The sequence below is a fragment of the Gopherus evgoodei genome, unplaced genomic scaffold, assembly GCF_007399415.2.
Source record: "Gopherus evgoodei ecotype Sinaloan lineage unplaced genomic scaffold, rGopEvg1_v1.p scaffold_32_arrow_ctg1, whole genome shotgun sequence".
NCBI classification, from domain to species: Eukaryota; Metazoa; Chordata; order Testudines; family Testudinidae; genus Gopherus; species Gopherus evgoodei.
This window is the reverse complement of record NW_022059994.1, coordinates 5465972-5485498: the sequence shown is the minus strand read 5'-3', so window position 1 is coordinate 5485498 and position 19527 is coordinate 5465972. Positions and strand designations below refer to the sequence as shown.

The window sequence follows — 19527 nt, the reverse complement described above, 5'->3', positions numbered from 1 at the left end:
TGATTTAAATGTCTATATTGTTAACTATTTCACAGCTCAAAGAATGTAAGAAAAGAGAGGGAGGAGGGTCATATTATGAAGATCTCTATGAATGCCAGCTCATTCTGATGCTGCAGGAAGCAAATTTGGGACATTATGCCAATTTGCCCCCCCCAATCAAGAAGGAGCCACACCCCCAAAACCCAGCAGAACCCAGAGACCTTCCCTGATCATATTTTTAACATCTGAACAATCTACTCTGAGGGGCAATTGAACAGGTCAGGCATTTTTCATTGAAACGTTTTTCATGCCAGACTGTTTCATTTACAAATGCAAACAGGAGCTACAGCTTATGTTTTCTAGATCAAAGTATCTCTCAGTACTGAGAAGCTGCCGTCTTTCATGATTTTAAACAAAATAATGGACTATTTCAACTTTGTCATTTGATAACGTCAATAGCAGTAATGCATATTGTGCACTAATACATGGAATAATAACAAAAATGTAAATTAAAAGCCCCCATCAAATGAAATAAAAATTTCTAACCAAAGGTTTTAAAATGCCAATACAATTTTTTTTCTAAAACCAAACATTTTTCGAAATTTCCAACTTGGTAGAACATTTCATATATATTTGCGTGTGTTCTGATTCGGAATAAAAAGATTTCGACACACCAAAACGTCCGGCGAAACAGAAATTTGGAGTTCTGACCAGCTCGAAGTGGCATCTAATGTTAGCATCTCAAATCAGTGGGACTTCGTTTGGAGGCTGATTGTGGAAGAACACCACTACTATTTTCCCTTTCCCTCATTGGCTCAAACCCTCATCTGGTTGCTGCCCGTCCAAACTACCCATGCTAGAGCCTCACTCTCATAAGCCACACCTCTTATTTTGGCAGACATCTGATCGCTTACTGGAATACTGCAGAATATTTCAAGCACAGCAGCTGAGCGATGGTTTGGCTCTGCACAAAGGTTATAGACACCATCTGACCCTTTCTCTCTCCAGCATTTCATGACAGAGCTGATTAGACTCACTTGAGAGTCTTTTGTTATGGATCACTAGAGATGAGATCATTGATAACCAAGAACGTGCTAAGTCTTACATCTACTGTGGTGAAAAAGACTGCCCAGTCTGCACTAGCAGAGAGGATCCCCCATTAAGAGCCGACTAAAGCCAACAGCTGCGAGTGGGATACAGTAGAAGGAGAGGGGAGCGACGTGTTAAAGGAACATTTGTTTGTTGGACTTTCACACCACAAGGTGAGGAACTGAGGCAAAGGCCACTGCCCAGCATACTCCGGGGTGAGCGTTTTGCTCATAGTCATGTTTTCGAATCCTGCTTGTGGCGCTTTCCTGAATGATTGCTGGGTTTCTTTACCTCTTTTCATTAGAAGTTTTCTTTGCTATACACAGATGCAGTGCTTGCGAGAGGGGAAGTACTGTGTTATTGAGGTGCCCGGGGTGGTGTGCAATTTTCCCAGATTTCTGGGTTGGGGGCTCAAGCTGCTTCTGTGTCATATTGTTGAAAGGAACCACTAGATACTGAACCCAGCCCTTATTGCTTCTGACTTCACCTGGTAGAAGGGCTACATTCATAGGTGCTGGAACTAGGTGTGCTGGGGGTGTAACAGCAGATCCCCTGGCTTGAAATGGTTTCCATCATATACAGTGTTTACAGTTTGAGTCAATCGCTCCCAGGCCTCCCCCTCCCATACTATACACATTGTTCCAGCACCCCAGTTACATTTACTTCTATGGGCATGGGCACACTGCCTAACATCTGACTAAATCAGAATGGAAGTGTTTCAAACACCCTCTGCACTGGGGTAAATGCCGGCACAAGATGCAAGACAGCAGAGTCCAGTTTAGAAAGGGGAATGAGTCTCACAAGCTTTCGATCTGTTTTTAAAAAACAGCAGTCTCGGGTTTTAGTTGTAGAATGCCGTATACGGAAGTACTCCCATTTCACATCACTCTCCGTTGGACATATTTGCCATACAGGTCATGGCTGGGCTGCAGGTGCCATCTTGGAATTCATAAAATTGAGCGGGAGTTGGATAAGATCAAACAAGATTGGGTGTGGCTCGGCTGCCGGCACCATCCTGGAATTCTTTAAATTGGCTGGGTGTTGGTTCAGCCCCCTGGCTAGTTAGCTCTGTTCAAAGTACCCACTCGTTATCTCTTTTGCAATTTATAGTGGAAAATGTTGTAACAACGGATCAAATAAATTCCGCCTCAAGATCCTCTCAGAGCTACACAAGGGTCAGAGAAAATCAGCAAACCCTCTTTGTCCTGTCTCCTTATACATCACAGTGGCTGAGGTTAAACCCTACCTCGCATTCAGATGGGACTGTTTTAGAACCCCTGTTTCACACTGCAACACACTGAGGGTAAACGCAGGATTTCCCAAATGTGTTCATTGCATGGACCATATTTAAATACGTAGCTCAACCTATGGATTCTCTTCTCCTTCCATTCCCTACCATGCAGTGGTCCTTGTGGCTAACGGGGAACTGGACTAGAAATGACCTCTCAAGGTCCCTTCCAGTCTTATGATTCTATTCTATGATTCTAACTGCAGTGGTTGATTCTGATTAAGAACCTATGTAACACTTTTATCTATGATTTTTTTTTTGGCAGCTGAAACAAGGAGAAAGAGCCAGTGCTCTGCGACCAGCTAGCTCTCTGCTGAGCCTCACCAAGCAGCCTGCAGACCACTCTCTCAGATCCTCTGTGCTACACAATTTTACCATGTGGTAAGTCTCAGCAGACATGCATAAAAAGAAGTGCACTATTTTGGTTTTCTTGCCCCCATGCAATGCTTCCAAAAAATGGTTTTAAATGCTCCATTGAGTCAGAAATTTTTCACTCTCCTTCATCAGTCTGGGGAGGGGAAAATAAAGACATGGGGAGCTTGGACATTAATTGCTTAATAGGACTATGATCCTGATGGATGTATCTCTTGGTGCTATGAACATTTAATAGTGAATGAAGTCTGGTATCTGATGGCTGTCAATATAACTTTCTTTTTAAACACGTTTCTGTGGGCTGATGTGCTCACTCCAATATTTAGAAATTAAGAGTTAGATTTTTAAAGATAAAAGCTGCTTTTTTGACCAAAAAACAAACTATTTTTTGGATTTTGGCCAAACTATTTTGGGGGCCTTTGAAATTTTGAAATATGCAAAAGTTTTTTTCAGACGGCACTGGCAGGCAGACCATGCCCTGTGTTTTTAGGGCTGGATCCAACTCCCCCTGAAATCAGTGGAAAGACTCCTATTGAAAACTTTGCAGAGGGGGAGGGATAAACCCAGGATTGTGAGTTCAATACTTGAGGGGGCCACTTAGAGATCTGGGGCAAAAATCAATACTTGGTCCTGCTAGTGAAGGCAGGGAGCTGGACTCAATGACCTTTCAGGGTCCTTTCCCGTTCTATGAGATAGGTATAGCTCCATATATATTCTGTCTGCATTTTCTGTAGAACATCCCATTTTCTAACCAGCTGTAGTTTACACGGTGCCTGCCACCACGGAGTTCTAGTCACTGGCCCATGCTATGAGACAAACGCTAGATATTTAGTATGGTCTTTGAGAGGCCAGAAAAGGTAAGAATTTGTCTACCCTGATTAGAAAAAAAGTCTCGCCTTCAAAAATATTTTCTGACACCAATTTCAAATATAATTTATATAGTGATTTTTTTTCTGTTTTACAAAAAGTTGCTAATAATTTAAGTGCCACCATCATGCTTTGCTTTCCCCAGGTCACAAAAATCTAATGGGGCCAGGTCCCTCCCTCGTGTACCTCAGCTCTGTTGCAAAAAACTTCCATAGGGTGGGCTGTCTGATCTGCAACGCGGTCAGGTTAGAGAGTTTCACTTGCAGAGTCTATCACCCCAAAGCAGAAACTGGGTAGCGTGAGGCATTCTCCTTCCTCACTTTAATTTTGTCCCTGGTTTGTCATTGATTTCAGAAGAGATTGAGGGGGCTACATTGCAAACTTGCCCAGCACCTCTGCCAGGCTGACCACTTATAACTTTTTACGTTTTCTGCACTGCAGTTTTTAAGCAGTTCGTGCATTGCATATTTTGCCTTGTTAACAACAGTCACTCTGATGATGCTGAGGTGGCAGGTTAAACTGTCTGAATTTGGGGAGTAACTAGAACAGGAAAAAATGTAACCAGTAAACTTAGATCCCACCCTCACTGTCCTTCTCAGGCTCACTCACTGTTCTTTCCGGTCACTATGTCCAACATTATCCTTCTCCACATCAGTCCCTTTTTTACCTGTGGAAGATTGAAATTGTCCACATACCTACTCGCTGAATGCCCTGGTAAGTCCATACTTGCTCACTGTGGGTCATATCTTCATTACTGCGGCCACGAGCAAACGGAAAAATCAAAATCTCCCGGGCAGAAGGGCCACCAAGAAAGATAAACGTGAAAGGAAGCTGGAGACCGCAGCAGAGTTCTCAAAAACAGCCAAATAACAGTTATGAACCACATAGTACGATATCACTGCAGGCGAGAGTCTAACGTACCCGTCTGGGCTTCGCTAGCTTGGTGCAATGAGACACTGAAGTGAACAAATATGGTCACAAAAGCAGCTCGGGGAGCGGATCAGGAAGTGTTTATGCAACAGAGCCGTTAGCATTCTGCCAGCACCCTTTGGCTTCTTTCCATCTTCCTGATTCATAGGGCTCTTCTCCCCACTCTGTGTGTGTGTATGTGTGTGCGCGCGCTGGATTCACCCACCGTGCCTCTGTGTGTGTGTGTGTTTCTGAATTCACCTACTCTGTGTGTGTGTATGTATGTGTTCTGGATTCACCTACCGTGTGTGTGTGTGTGTGTGTGTGTGTGTGTGTGTGTGTGTGTGTGTGTGTGTGTGTGTGTGTGTGTGAACACAAAAGGACCAGGAGCATCCGAAGCCTGGTGTCTGACCCAGGTAGACAGCTGGTGATTGGTTTTTAGGTCAAGGGTGCAGGAGGAAAAGATTGTCTGTGAAGAAGCTATTTCTTGCTGTTTGCTTCTTTCTGGGTTCACAGACTCAAGACTTTGTACATGCTGTCATAAACAGATAGCTAAGGGTTAATGTTCTTTTACCTGTAAAGGGTTAACACAGGGAACCAAACACCTGACCAGAGGACCAATCAGGAAACAAGACTTTTTCAATCTGGGTGGAGGGAAGTTTTGGGTGTGAGTTCTTTATCCTTTGTTCTTGTTCTGTTCCCTCTCTCAGCTCTGAGAGTGATTTTTCTGTCTCCAGGTTTTTCTAATCTTCTGTTTCCAAGTTGTAAGTACAAGGATAGTAAGACAATAGGTTTATATTGTTTTTTTTGTATTTACATGTGTGTAGTTGCTGGAATGTGTTAAATTGTATTCTTTTGGAATAAGGCTGTTTATTCACTTTTTTTCTTAAGCAATTGACCCTGTATATTTTCACCATTATACAGAGACTATTTTTAATGTCTTTTTCTTTCTTTTTTATATAAAGCTTTCTTTTTAAGACCTGTTGGAGTTTTTCTTTAGTGGGGAATCCAGGGAATTGAGTCTGCAGCTCACCAGGGAATTGGTGGGAGGAAGAAGTCAGGGGGAAAATCTCTTTGTGTTAGATTTACTAAGCCTGACTTTGCGTACCCTCTGGGTGAGGGGGAGAGAGATTAGATCTCTCGGTACTTGTGTTTCCAGGACTGGAAGCAGGGAATCTCCTAGGGTCATCCAGGGAGGGGAGCCTGGGAGGAAGTAACAAGGAAACAAGGGGAGGGGATTACTTCCCTTTGTTGTAAGACTGAAGGCATCTGAGTCTTGGGATCCCCCAGAGAAGGTTTTGGGGAGACCACAGTGAGCTAGGCACTGTATAATTCTTAGCTGGTGGCAGCGATACCAGGTCCAAGCTGGTACCTAAGCTTGGAGGTTTTCATGTTAACACCCATATTTTGGACGCTAAGGTCCAGATCTGGGAAAAAATGTTATGACACATGCCTTGTAAACAAACAAGATTGCATCTAAGAAATACCTGTCACCGGGGCGGCGCTGTGGAGGGGGGGCCTTGCAGGGGCTATAGCCACCCCAAAATTTACCTTACCCTCCCACCCCATGTAGCCACCCTTCCCAGTGCAAAGGTCAGACATTCCACAGATACTTCTCTGCTCCCATTCAAATTCATTCTTGCCATCCAGTAGAGCAGGCAGATTGAACCTGTCTCCTGCCTCCTGGGTGAGTGCTCTGCCCACTGGGCTAAAAGTCATAAGGTTGGCAGCTCCTCTCCTATTTTTTTAATATAGTGAAGCAGGTGCCCAAACTTCCCGCAAGAAACGATTTTGGCACAGAAGCCGCATGGCTGCTGGAGAGGGGTCCCTGGCAAGCGGCAAGAGATGCTTCCCTGTAGCCTGGATTTAAGGACCTAACTCTGTGAGAGGGATGGTGCTTAGGACACGCCCCAGCTGGATTAATCTTTTGTGGGCCTCGGCGCCCACAGCGTGGCCCCGCCCCCCCCCCCGCTCCGCCCTAAGGCCCCTGCCAGCTCTGCCTCTTTCCTCCCCAAGACTCCACCCATGCTCCACCCTGAGGCCCTGCCCTCACTTAGCCTCTTCCTCCCAAGGCCCGTCACGCACATGGGTGGAAGGGGGTGGAGGGGAGCGAGTGGGGACATGGCCTGAGGGTGGACCACAGGTGGAGATGGGGGCAGAGGCCCCGGTCAGGGCACCAGGGACCCTTCTGAGTGTGGGCCTGCCACCACGTCACCAGTGGTGCCATTGAAAACCTGGTGCTGGACACTCTCCCTCTCATGCCACCTCCCATTGGCTAGTTCAGGCAAGGAGCCCCCTAGCCAGCTGGTTGTTGTGGCTCCCGTGTGGGGGCACCTATCTCTCCCCATTCACCTAGGACCACATGACATAAAAACGTGGCCAGGCCATTAACCATCTTTTGTGCAGCTATTCTGCAGCTGAAAGGAACCTTAGAAAGGTTTACATGTCCCTGGGAGAAGGATTTAACCCATCACAATTATCTGAGTTTGCTGTATCCTCTTTCTATGAAGACTTTCATCTTGCATACTCATATACCAGTGACTCACCGTTGCCACAAAAAACTGCCAAGAAAACCTCCTGACATGCCTTTTTGCTGTGATTAGATGACATTCATCTGGTGATTATCCTTATATGTTCATGTTCTGACTCCCAGCTGGTCTTTGGAAAGTCACTCTCAATTGGAAGAGTTTACGACTGTTACCCTGTGGGTGGCACTCACCCTTTTCTGGGCCCTTCACATTCGTCTGTCTGCTGAGCAGCTCTGAGCTCCCACGTAAGACATGAGTCTTGTATTGTGCAGAGGAGCAGAGGAGAGGAAATTGAAGAGTTGGGTGTGTAATTTAGATTCTAAGTTTTTTGGAGACTTTAATTTTTCTGTAAAGTCCCATGTACATCTGTCTAAGCAACCAGACTAATTGATACAAGCCCTCTTCAGAGTAAGGTTGCCTACATCAGTGGTTCTCAACGCCCCTGGGGGTACACCGAGGTCTTCCAGGGGGCACATCAGTTCATGTAGATATTTGTCTAGTTTTACACCAGGCTACATAAAAAGCACTAGTAAAGTCAGTCCCAACTAAAATTTCATACAGACATTGACATGTTTATACTGCTCTATAGACTATCTGCTAAAATCGAAGTACAATATTTCTATTCCAATTGATTTCTTTTATAATTATATGGTAAAAATGAGAAAGGCAGTAATTTTTCAGTAATAGTGTTCTGTAATGCTTTTGTATTTTTATATCTGCTTTTGTAAGCAAATAGATTTTAAGTGAGGTGAAACATGGGGGTACGCAAGACAAATCAGACTCCAGAAAGGGGTTCAGTAGTCTGGAAAGCTTGAGATCCACTGGCCTACATCATGTTGGTGATTATGGAGAGAGGGAAGGTGGTGAAAGAAAATAAAAACGAAAGGGAACTATGACACGTTATCCTGGGTGTCCTTGTCAAGTGGACACACGATGTTGCATCAGCTTGGAGAAAGGAAAGAGAATACTGCCAAGAGGTGAGATGTGTCCAAAAGGACTCTGTATCCTCCTGCAGATCCCCTAGCCAGCCAAGTAGAAGCATGTGTGTGTGTGTTCCTTCCACATTTCTCTTTTCCTTCTGTGCCTGCTCCTCTTTTTCCCTCAATTTTTCATTTCTCCTCCCCACTATTAATCTTTCTTTCCCCTCCCTCTCTCTGAGTCTCCCCCTTCTCCTTCTCTCCTTTCCATCCCTCTCCAACCCTTTCTATCCCCAACACACTTTTCTCAACCTGTCCCCAGTTTCACCGTGTGCTCCCCACTCCCCTTGCTGGCCGGAGGAGGAGTAGAAATGCGCCTTGAGGCTCAGCGTGGCTGAGAGCAGGGATTGAAATGGATTGAAACAGGAGAGGGGAGCCCCTCAGCACACCAGCCTCAGAGGAGAGGCAGCTGTGAAGGGGCCCACACGTTCTGCCATGGAAAACAACCAGCCTGTGAAATCTACCGCTCAGAACCCACAATGCCAAGGCAACTCTCTTTAACTCATCCACGGAAATGGATCTCGGGTTGTAGCATCCCTGACATCACAACTACCTCCTGCTTACATGGCTCCAGAACTGACTCTCTCAGTGCAATGAATTTGGGAGGCTGCTACACCGCTAGAAATGGAAGACATTTTTCTTCCTTTTGGAGAAAAATGCAGATTCAGCAACACCAAAATGGCTTATAAATGATGATTAACAAATTGTTGTGGTCAATCATAACAACATCAATAATGAATGGGGCGCATGTATACTTCTTTTATTCTCCTTTCACACACACACCCCCAAATGTTGAGCTACTTTTGCTCCAAATCTGGAAAAATTTATCCTAAGCCAGCCCTGACGTGGAAAAGTTCAGATGGACGGGTGAAAGTCTCAGACAGCGATTTAACAGGGGATTATGATGGAAACACTTAGGCAGCCTTAGTCACAGCTATTGCCAGTGCTGTGCTGTTGCAAATTGACAGGAGATCCTGACTATGGGAGAAAACTCAGGGCCAGCATTGCTTACAGCTGTCTCTTATGACATAGGTGTACAATACTTAGGCTGTTGTGGTGTTGATCTCAAGTCGAGGCCTCTCGGTGGTACTATAAGACACTCAGTAACAGAAACTAGCTCTGCCACGTTTGAATAACGTATACTTCCTTGCAGCCAGGCGATACTCAGAAGATACAGGAAAGCAATGTGCCCCACCTGCTACATGGATCAATCAGAGAATGGAGGAGAGACAGCTAAGGCACTTACTAACCCTCCAGGCTCACAGACAAAAAACAGATCAGGTAAGCGAAGCTTTGCTGTCATTAGACAGACGGAAGAACGAAAAAGAAATATGGAAAGAATTGCCGTGTTTACAAGCTTACCAATGAGCCTTTAATCAAAAGGTTCACAGCGTTCCGGTACTCTGAGAATTGTACTTTTATCAGGTGTAGCAGAATGCTGTTCTCCTCCCAACAGAAGTACCAGAACTGGAGTGTTCTGGCATGACTCAGGCCCTATCCTTGTCTGATCCTATTTATTAACCATTGGAGGTTGTGGGAGGACAATAAATAGCTGCATAGATGCTCAGTATTGTGTCTCCTTCACATGTCTTAGAAGACAGTGTAAATTTCCACACTAATTGTTACATAACATAACACTACAGGCCAGCCCTACGTACTCTGTGGCAAACTGGATTTAAATTCTGCTTCAGTGGTCCTGGATTTCTGCCGCATCTGGTGGAAATTCTCTGGTGGCATCAGATAAATTTAAAATGTGAGCTCTTATGAGATTAAATATGAAAACGATAATGCAATCAGTCAATGGTGGATTACCACATGGGATAATGGGGCTGGAAGAGCGCTTGCTTCCTGCTTCCTCCCCACTCTGGCCCCGGGGCCATGGCAGGGGCACAGAGCTTCTCCAGTCTCACGGCCACAGTAGGGGTGCGGAAAGGAAGAAGTAGGGGGAAGGGCCCCAGGGAAAGGGGTGGAATGGGGTGGCACCATGGGTGGGGCCTCAGGCGGAAAGGATGGGCAGGGACATGGTATTTAAAACAGACTTCACAAGAAACTGCAGAACTGGAATTAATTTGCAAACTGGACACCATCAAATTAGGCCTGAATAAAGACTGGGAGTGGCTGGGTCACTACAAAAAGTAATTTTCCCTCTGTTGATATTCATCCCTTCTTGTCAACTGTTGGAAATGGGCCACATCCACCTTGATTGCATTAGCCTCGTTAGCTCTGAATCCCCCACCCCACTTGGTAAGGCAACTCCCATCTTTTCATGTGCTGTATATTTATACCTGCCTACCGTATTTTCACTCCATGCATCTGATGAAGTGGGTTATAGCCCACAAAAGCTTAAGCCCAAATAACTCTGTTAGTCTCTAAGGTGCCACAAGGACTCCTTGTTTTGTTTTTAATTTAATGTTTTTCATCTTGGGTATTTTTTTTTGACCATTGAAATTTTTGAAAAAAATTGAAAAATTAAAAAAGGAGGGCATTTCAAACCCTGCAAGATGAAAGCAATTTCACAACTGTTGTGAAATTGTTCATTTTTCAAACAGCTCTAGTTATAATAAATTAAGCTTATTTTACTCTGTTCCTACTTTTTCTATATGTGTCACATTGTTATCTGTAAGTTTTAGTGTTAACGCCCCATAGTGATGAATTGGGTAGTTGCCCTCTCTCCGAGCTGTTGTTTCAGGCTTTCTGCAGACTCAGGCAAATACTGCTGCATCGGTTACACTCATGTCACCTTTTCAAGCTGTTCTTTGCAACCACGGGGACTAGAAACATGTATTTTTAGATTAAAGGTCAGATTCTGGAGCACAATTATGCAGCAAGGTATGAACCCTGCCTCCATAGAATTGTAGAATACACAGGGCTTTGGCTATAGTGCACAATATTACATTCTCCAGGATTTACTAGCAAGTGCAGTTCATAACAGATAGCAATTGCAAAACAATACTTGGCCACTGGGGGCTTGGCTGCAGACACTGTTGATAAATGTGGCTTCACTATCTCTCCTCAAGAACATTAATGGGGTTTTTTTTGTTTTTTTTTTTCAGATGAATCTCACTTCTGGCTTTTCCATATCGTGTGGAAATATACATTAGTCACGGTTCTCTTTCTAGTTTTTCTCATTAGTGCTGTTATTGTTTTGGTGGGTGAGTTGACAGCAATTCCTAATTGAGTTTTTGGTGTTTGTTTTCCCTTCACAGTCTGAATCATGGAAGATGCACAATCCAGCCTCCCCAACCTTAGTAGTTTTGAACCAGCATGTGATAGGAAAGCAAAAAGCCTGATTTGCTTCATCCCTCTGGCTGAAACTAGTTGGTTCACCCCCATCAAAATAATTCTTACAATCTTCTGGCTGAGAATCTCTAGGGCCTCTCTGCTTTGGAGTGGAGACTTGAAATTTGACAGAGGAGGTGGTTTTGGGTATGTCTACACAGTACAAATAACACAGGTGTTTGGCCCCCAGGTTGGAACACCCAGGCTAGCTTCACCCAGGTGCAGGTGTCCCCACAGCAAAGTCCTACCCGAGTTACTGTGTCCTCACTAGTTGTGTGCGTCCCATGTCTCGCTAGGACTTTCCCATGGTTCTTTGTGCCAAGACCCTCTGGGATTTCTTCCCAGTCACTTGTGGGAGAACTTCTCTGTCCTTCAGGGGGTGTTGTGGGAAAGGCCTTGGATGACAATCTGCACTTGAATGATTTGTATAGCATCATTCACTTGAGTGATTTAGGCTGTGTCCTCCCTACAAAGCTGGTGGGTTCCAGACTGAGTTAAACTGGAGCCTAGATCCTAATCCATCCCCCAGCCAGGTCAGCTAGTGTGGGCATAAATCACCTCCAAACACGTCACTGTTTTTACCTGTGTGGACGGGAGCTAAAACCTGGGGAAGAGCCTGAGTTAACAGTTCGGTGTAGACATACCCTTTGTGTCAAGGGCATGCTGCTGGTGATCCCATGAAAAGCCACCCAAATTTGGGGAAGTTATAAGCCTTTGAAAAAATTCCATTCATAGGTGTTCAGTAGAGATTTGTTAGAAGCTGGGATTTTGAGTGGCCTCCTGGCCTTAACTTTTCAGTGTTTGACTTTGCAAACGTAACGTTCCATGTCATTGTTTGTCTGTATTAGACTGTCGGTTCCTCTGGGAAGTAGCCAGGTCTTAATTCTTACGTGTAACATTCTATGCACACCTCCATCCATATCTAAGTACACCTCTACCCCGATATAACGCGACCCGATACAACATGAATTTGGATATAACACAGTAAAGCAGCGCTCTGGGGGTGGGGGGAAGGACTGCGCACTCCGGCGGATCAAAGCAAGTTCAATATAACGCTGTTTCATCTATAATGCGGTAAGATTTTTCAGCTCCCAAGGACAGCGTTATATCGAGGTAGCGGTGTAATCATAAATGGGCCACAACAATAGAGATTTTCCTAGAACGTGTAAAATTGATAGTGGTTTAGGGGCATTTTCCATCCCTGAATGGTCACGTTTGCAGATAGGAAGGCCGGAGCCCTGGGTGTAAAAATGCATGGCTCTGTCTGCACTTCCCATAACTGCACATATAAATAGGTTCTCAGCACCTGAGATCATCATTTAGATGCCTGCCTAGCATTTAGGCATGCAGATATCTCACGTGAAGTCTAAATGTGGTTTCAGGCCACCTCTGCTGGCCTCTGCTGGCCAAACAGCACTCCCGGCCTGAGTTTCCTTCCCCAAGGTGGGCGTTCTTCGTTTGCCAGACACCAGTCAGTGCTGGAAATGTGGCCGGTCCCTCCAGTTATGTTACAAACAAACATAACCCCCTTCCAGGGTAACAAGAGTATAGGTAAAATCCCACCCTCCAGAGTGAGTTCCCAGTTCCTTCTGGGTTACCTTTCCGTGTCTCTGGGATGGAGCACTTGCCTCCCCAGGCTGGAGTAGCAGCCTCCCGCAGACCCTGCCTCAGAGTCTTCCAGAGGCTCCTACCCATTATCTGTGGTTCCACTCTCAATTAATTTATTTCACCCCCCTTAGTCCCAGCCGCTCAGGCTGGGAAGCACACAATTATATATGGCACAGATCAGGCAGGCCCCATCTCTCCTTAAAGGCCAAGTCCCCCGGTGACGATGTTATTCCACAGTATTGGCATGTCCATTTCATAAAACCCTGCCATCAGCCTGCGGTTTTTGTGTCTGATTGCGAGCTTCCAGGTACATTGCACATTAAGCTGTTCACCTCCATTGCTTGCTAATGAGCTATGATGGAATTTATACTGGGGATCTGGGGCCTGGCGTTCCTCCCATTGAGCTCAACGGCAAAGCTCCTGTAGCCTTTCATGATGCAGGATCAAAGCTTCGTGGCAGAGCTAATCTGGTTAAACTCCGGTGTTGATCTTATATCTAACAATATAAGCTACAGACGGGGTATTTGAACATTCAAGTAAAATACAGAGAAGGGCAATAAAAATGATCAGGAGAACGGAGCAGCTTCCTCATGAGGAGAGATTAACACGACTGGGACTATATAGCTTAGAAAAGACAATTAAGTGGGGAGATGATAGAGGTCTATAAAATCATGAATGGCCTGGAGCAAATGAATAGGGAAGTGCTGTTTACCCCTTCACATAATACACGCACTGGGGTCACCTAATGAAAATAACAGGCAGCAGGTTTAGAACAAACAAGAGGAAGTATTTCTTCACCCAGTGCACAGTCAACCTGTGGAACTCCTTGCCAGGGGATGATGTGAAGGCCAAAAATATAACTGGGTTCAATTAAAAGTAGGTAAATTCAAGGAGGATGGGTCCATCAATGGCTATTAGCCAAGACGGTCAGGGATGCATCCCAATGCTCTGGGTGTCCCTAAACCTCCAACTGCTAGAAGCTGGATGTCACAGGAGATGGATCACTTGATAAATTGCCCTGTTCTGTTCATTCCCTCTGAAGCATCTGGCAGCAGCCACTGTCAGAGACAGGACACGGGGCTAGATGGATCATTGGTCTGACCCAGTGTGGCCGTTCTTATGTTCTTGTCACCCAAGTGTAGACTCCGCACACAATCTTTGGACCACTTATGTCTTATTTTGAGAGCTTAAGTGTGGGAGTGGGGTTAATCTTTGTACGCAGGCTCTCAGCCCGGGGTGGAATATCACTCTTTGCCTCTGAATCTTGTACAGAGAAGGGATGGGGAAAGTTCCTCACTGTTGTGTTAATTTCATTTTCAGTGGTTAGCAGTAGGCCCTGCCCAAATCATGCTGCTTCCACATGTCCAGTCAATTGGATCGGGTCCCAGGGCAGAACATACCCATGGAAATGCTACTACTTCTCACAGGTCGATGGGGATTGGAACTCTAGCCAGAGAAACTGCTCTTCGCTCGGTGCCTCCCTGGCTACAGTTGACACCTGGGAGGAAAAGGTGAGAAACTCTGCAATCCCAGTAGTCCGGGCTTGGCAATAGGTAGGTAATGACTGCGGAGATGCTGCACGGAATTCTGTAGCTAAATCTGAAGAATATTTTATGCTAGGACTCAGCAACTCTAGAACAAGGAGATGCCTCGGTGCCGTCTCATGATGCGAAGCCAAAATAAGGCCCTGATCCTACAGTGCGCTCCACGCAACCAGATTCCTGCACTCCCAGAGGCAGGGGTCTGCCCAAGCTGAGTCTATTCTAGTCCAGTCTATAGAGGTTCTTATGTTGCACTCATCGCTGATGGGCTAATAATATTCTTATTAATATATTCTTAATAATATAAAAATAGCCTTTTCTGCCCACAGCATCACACTGTTGACTCATTTCAATTTGTGATCCCCCGTTAGCCACTTATGGGATCAGGGCCTGAGTACTTCTGGGGATAATTAGCATGTTAAAATTGTTCACGTGGTCTTAAGTTCCAAGTATTAAAAAAAACTATTGGATTTTTTCCCTCAGTCTCTGATATATATTATTGCATAGGCTGGTCCTGTAAGCGAGTTACACGTGTGGAATGTGATGCAGACAGTTGTGTCTTTATTGCATCTCAGTAACATGTAATGCATAATATTTGTTTTCACTTTTTTTTTTAATAAGGAGTTCATGCTGCACTATAAGGGACACTCAGAAACCTGGATTGGCCTTACCAGGGAACAAGTAGAGAAGCCCTGGAAATGGGTAAATGGCACCCCATTCAAGAACCAGTAAGTCCTTTTCTTTACATTCCCTTTCTATCATGTTCTAAGGTGACTAACGTGCAGGGAGATATTCTCAGCTGGTGCATTGGAATAGCTCCATAGACTTGTGCAACTTAAGTGCAGCTATATGACTTACGCCAGCTGGGAATCTGCCCCACTGATTCCAGTGGAGTGGTTTGTTTTTTAAATCCCATGGCCTTTGTGTTGCAGGTTTCAAATAAGGGGAGGAGGTGAATGCGCGTATCTGAATGACGACAAAGGTGTCAGCAGCTCAAGATGCAGCACAGGGAGACGCTGGGTCTGCAGCAGGCCAGACTGATGCACAAAGCCAAGACAAAAGGCAATGCAAGGCCTTCGGAATGTGGGAAAATGATTAGTCGTCACTTTGCTTTCTGAACTGGAGATTTTGACCCCTGTCGACTCACTGAGGACTGGTTCAAACCTGTGTTTCGATGGAAAACTGGGCTGGGAAACACAGTTCTCATAGATTCTGAGGCCAGTCTTCTTCGTGTTTCCTTCTGTGGGCCACCTCCTCTTCTTCTAGTTTTCTTTTGTGGGCTGCCTCTTTGGCTGCTTGTTCTGTTTTGTAGGCTGCCAGTTTGATGCTTTCTTCCTTTTATTTCAGCTCCACCTCTTTTTGTCTTTTTTTCCAGTTGTCGCCTGTGTTCAGCTTCTTTGATTTGTTCTTCTACCTCCCTCTTTTCCTTGGAAGTCATGGTTCCTGTTTTCTTGTGTTGGGGTGCCCTCTGGTGTTTATTGTCTGAACTGCAGGCTCTGTTGTCTCCTGGGGTCTGCCTAGCAACAGTGCCTTTTTCCCTTTCTTCCTCTAGCTAATTTTTTCAATGTAAAGTAAACCAGAAAAACCACTTTATTTGCATGTGTATAGTGCTGGTATTTGACTGCTAATGGGAGTGCTATTGTGTCACAAAAGAGCCTTTTGTCACAGCTTAATGGTTCCTTGCTGAATATGCAAGCCAGTTCCCTTTAAAACCAAACTGTTTCTCTTTGCTTAAAAGCCCCTAGCAGAGAAAAGAAAAATATAATATTGCTATTGGCTTGTGGATTCTATCTTTTTCACAAACGCTGCCACTCATATCATAACCCCAGTCCCAGATTTGGACCTTAGCGTCCAAAATATGGGGGTTAGCATGAAAACCTCCAAGCTTAGTTACCAGCTTGGACCTGGTAAAGCTGCCACCACCCAAAAAATTAGAGTGTTTTGGGGCACTCTGGTCCCCCCAAAAACCTTCCCTGGGGACCCCAAGACCCAAATCCCTTGAGTCTCACAACAAAGGGAAATAAACCTTTTCCCTTCCCCCCTCCAGGTGTTCCTGGAGAGAGACACAGAAGCAAGCTCCGTGAATTTAAACAGAGGGATTCCACCCTCTCTATTTCCAGTCCTGGAAACAGAAGTACTTCCCTATTCACCCAGAGGGTATGAAAAGTCAGGCTAGTAAATCTAACACACACAGATTTCCCCCTGACTTCTTCCTCCCACCAGTCCCCTGGTGAGCACAGACTCAATTCCCTGGAGTTCCCCACTAAAGAAAAACTCCAACAGGTCTTAAAAGAAAGCTTTATGTAAAAAGAAAGAAAAAAATACATGAAAATGGGTCTCTGTATTAAGGTGACAAATACAGGGTCATTTGCTTAAAAGAAATATGAATAAACAGCCTTATTCAAAAAGAATACAATTCAAAGCCCTCCAGCAACTATACCCAGATAAATACAAAAGAAAACAATAGAAACCTTACTGCCTTACTATATTTGTACTTACAACTTGGAAACAGAAGATTAGAAAGCAGGAAACAGCAAAATCCTTCCCATAGCCGAGAGGGACAGATTCAAGACAAAGAACTCAGACACAAACTTCCCTCCACCCAGATTGGAAAAAGTCTGGTTTCCTGATTGGTCCTCTGGTCAGGTGTTTCAGGTACTTCTTTCCAGGTGTAAGAGACATTAACCCTTAGCTAACTGTTTATGACAGACCCCTGTCGACTCACTGAGGACTGGTTCAAACCTGTGTTTCGATGGAAAACTGGGCTGGGAAACACAGTTCTCATAGATTCTGAGGCCAGAAGGGACCACTGTGATCCCCTCTCCTAGATGGGAGACTGTGGTGCATTGTGGGAGACATAGTCTGACCAAGATGCCTGGCATGTAGAGGAGAATGGGAGCATGAGGAAACAGAACTACATCTCCCATGAATAGCATTTCCAAAAATATTTCAATTTTGGCTAAAAAAATGGAAGTTTTCTACACAAAACCTCTCCTCTATAGTCTGACCAGCTCTGGACTCAACTAATGTGCCAAAGTGTCAGCATTGGGGCCTTCACTAACGTAAAAGTTATTTTTCTGAATATTAATATATTTTTCCATATGACCAGCTAGCAAAACCATCAAAGAAAACACTATGTTCTTCCCTTCCTCTTGAAGCAATACCTCTCCTACCAGCTTCTCAACCTGGGTGTTGCAAACAAGCTGTTACCAAAGGACTGTAATCATGCTGCCTTTCCTGTAGTGTTAAGTGAGAAGACGGTCTTGATGTGGAAAAGATTGAGACCCTGTCATAAACAGATAGCTAAGGGTTAATGTCTCTTTCACCTGAAGCACCTGACCAGAGGACCAATCAGGAAACCGGATTTTTTCAACTTTGGGTGGAGGGAATTTTGTGTCTGAGGTCTTTGTTCTCTGTCTGCCTGCTTTCTCTGAGCTTTGGAGAAGTAGTTCTACTTTCTAATCTTCTGTTTCTAAGTGTAAGAACAAAGAGATCAGATAGTAAGTTATATGGTTTCTTTTCTTTGGTATTTGCATGAATATAAGTGCTGGAGTGCTTTGATTTGTATTCTTTTTGAATAAGGCTGTTTATTCAATATTCTTTTAAGCACCGACCCTGTATTTTGTCACCTTAATACAGAGAGACCATTTGTATGTATTTTTTCTTTCTTTTTATATAAAGCTTTCTTTTTAAAACCTGTTGGAGTTTTCTTTACTGGGAAATTTCAGGGAAATTGAGTCTGTACTCACCAGGGAATTGGTGGGAGGAAGAAATCAGGGGGAGATCTGTGTGTGTTGGATTTGCTAGCCTGATCTTGCATCCTCTCTGGGTGAAGAGGAAAGTGCTTTTTGTTTCCAGGGCTGGGAACGGAGAGGGGGAGTCACTCTGTTTGGATTCACAGAGCTTGTGTCTGCGTATCTCTCCAGGAGCACCTGGAGGGGGGAAGGGAAAAAGGATTATTTCCCTTTGTTGTGAGACTCAAGGGATTCGGGTCTTGGGGTCCCCAGGGAAGGTTTTTCAGGGGGACCAGAGTGCCCCAAAACACTCTAATTTTTTGGGTGGTGGCAGCAAGTACCAGGTCCAAGCTGGTAACTAAGCTTGGAGGTTTTCATGCTAACCCCCATATTTTGGACGCTAAGGTCCAAATCTGGGAGTAAGGTTATGATAGACCCCTTGATCTACCCACTGCACAAACAATTCATGAACAGGCATTCTCATCTTAGTCTGTAAAAAAAGTGGGAGAGACACTGCGTATTGGACCTCATTCACTAAGATGTGAGAGGTAGCTGTGGTTAGGTGACTAATACAGCAATAAGCCACCGAAGGGTATGCACTGATAGGCTACTGGCCTGTCCTTCTGTGGGCCCCGTCCTCTGTTATTATTATCATGAGTCATTGTGTATTATGGCTGTGCACAGAGGCCCCAGCTGACATCAGGACCCCATTGTGTCAAGTGCTGCACAGACACACAGGAAGAGACAGTTCCTGCCCCAGCTGCGATCAGAGACCCGTTGTGCTGGGTGCTACACAGATACACAGCGAGAGACAAGTCCTGCTCCAAAGATCTTGTAATCTAAATATACAAAGGGAGTATCATTATCCCCCTGTTACAGATGGGGAACTGGGGCCCAAGGAGCAGGGGTGCTGAAACTCAGGGTGCTGGGGTGCCAGTAAATAAACAAACTGTACCAAGAAAATCTCAGAGCTCTGAGATGTAGAGATATAATATCGGAGGACAGTGGTCACACTTTAAGAAAGATGTGGACAAACTGGATAAAGTCCAAAGGACACTGACAAAAAAATGATGGGTGGTTTAGAAAACATGACTTATGAGGAGATGTTGAAAGACTTGGTCGAGTTCAGTCTAGAGACGAGATGGCTGAGGGGAGACATGATAATAACTTGCCAGTATGTAAATGGTTCTTATACAAAGGGCTGTGATCAATTGTTCTCTCTGTCCACAGAAGGTAGGACAACAAGGAACCTGCTGAGCCTGCAGAAAGGGAGATGTAGGTGGGATATTAGGGAAAAAACTTCTAACTCTAAGGAGAGCTAGACTCTGGAACAGGCTTCTGAGGGAGGTAGTGGAA

The 19527-nt window shown here is 44.9% G+C and overlaps 1 protein-coding gene across 4 annotated transcripts; it reads left to right on the top strand.

The window, feature by feature from the left end:
* Positions 1–634: 634 nt before the first annotated feature.
* LOC115640849 (C-type lectin domain family 2 member D-like) lies at positions 635–15493 on the top strand. Of its 4 annotated transcripts, none has more exons than XM_030543899.1 (7): positions 635–1241; positions 2622–2737; positions 9163–9290; positions 11063–11161; positions 14217–14407; positions 15059–15165; positions 15370–15493. In XM_030543899.1, the coding sequence occupies exons 2-7, from the start codon at positions 2733–2735 to the stop codon at positions 15476–15478; spliced, it is 639 nt and encodes a 212-aa protein (XP_030399759.1). In that variant the 5' UTR covers positions 635–1241; positions 2622–2732; the 3' UTR covers positions 15479–15493. The 4 variants fall into 4 exon arrangements, with proteins under 4 accessions (XP_030399759.1, XP_030399760.1, XP_030399758.1 ...); XM_030543900.1 differs by having other exon boundaries at positions 635–1283; XM_030543898.1 differs by lacking the exon at positions 635–1241 and adding an exon at positions 1847–2000.
* Positions 15494–19527: the final 4034 nt, after the last annotated feature.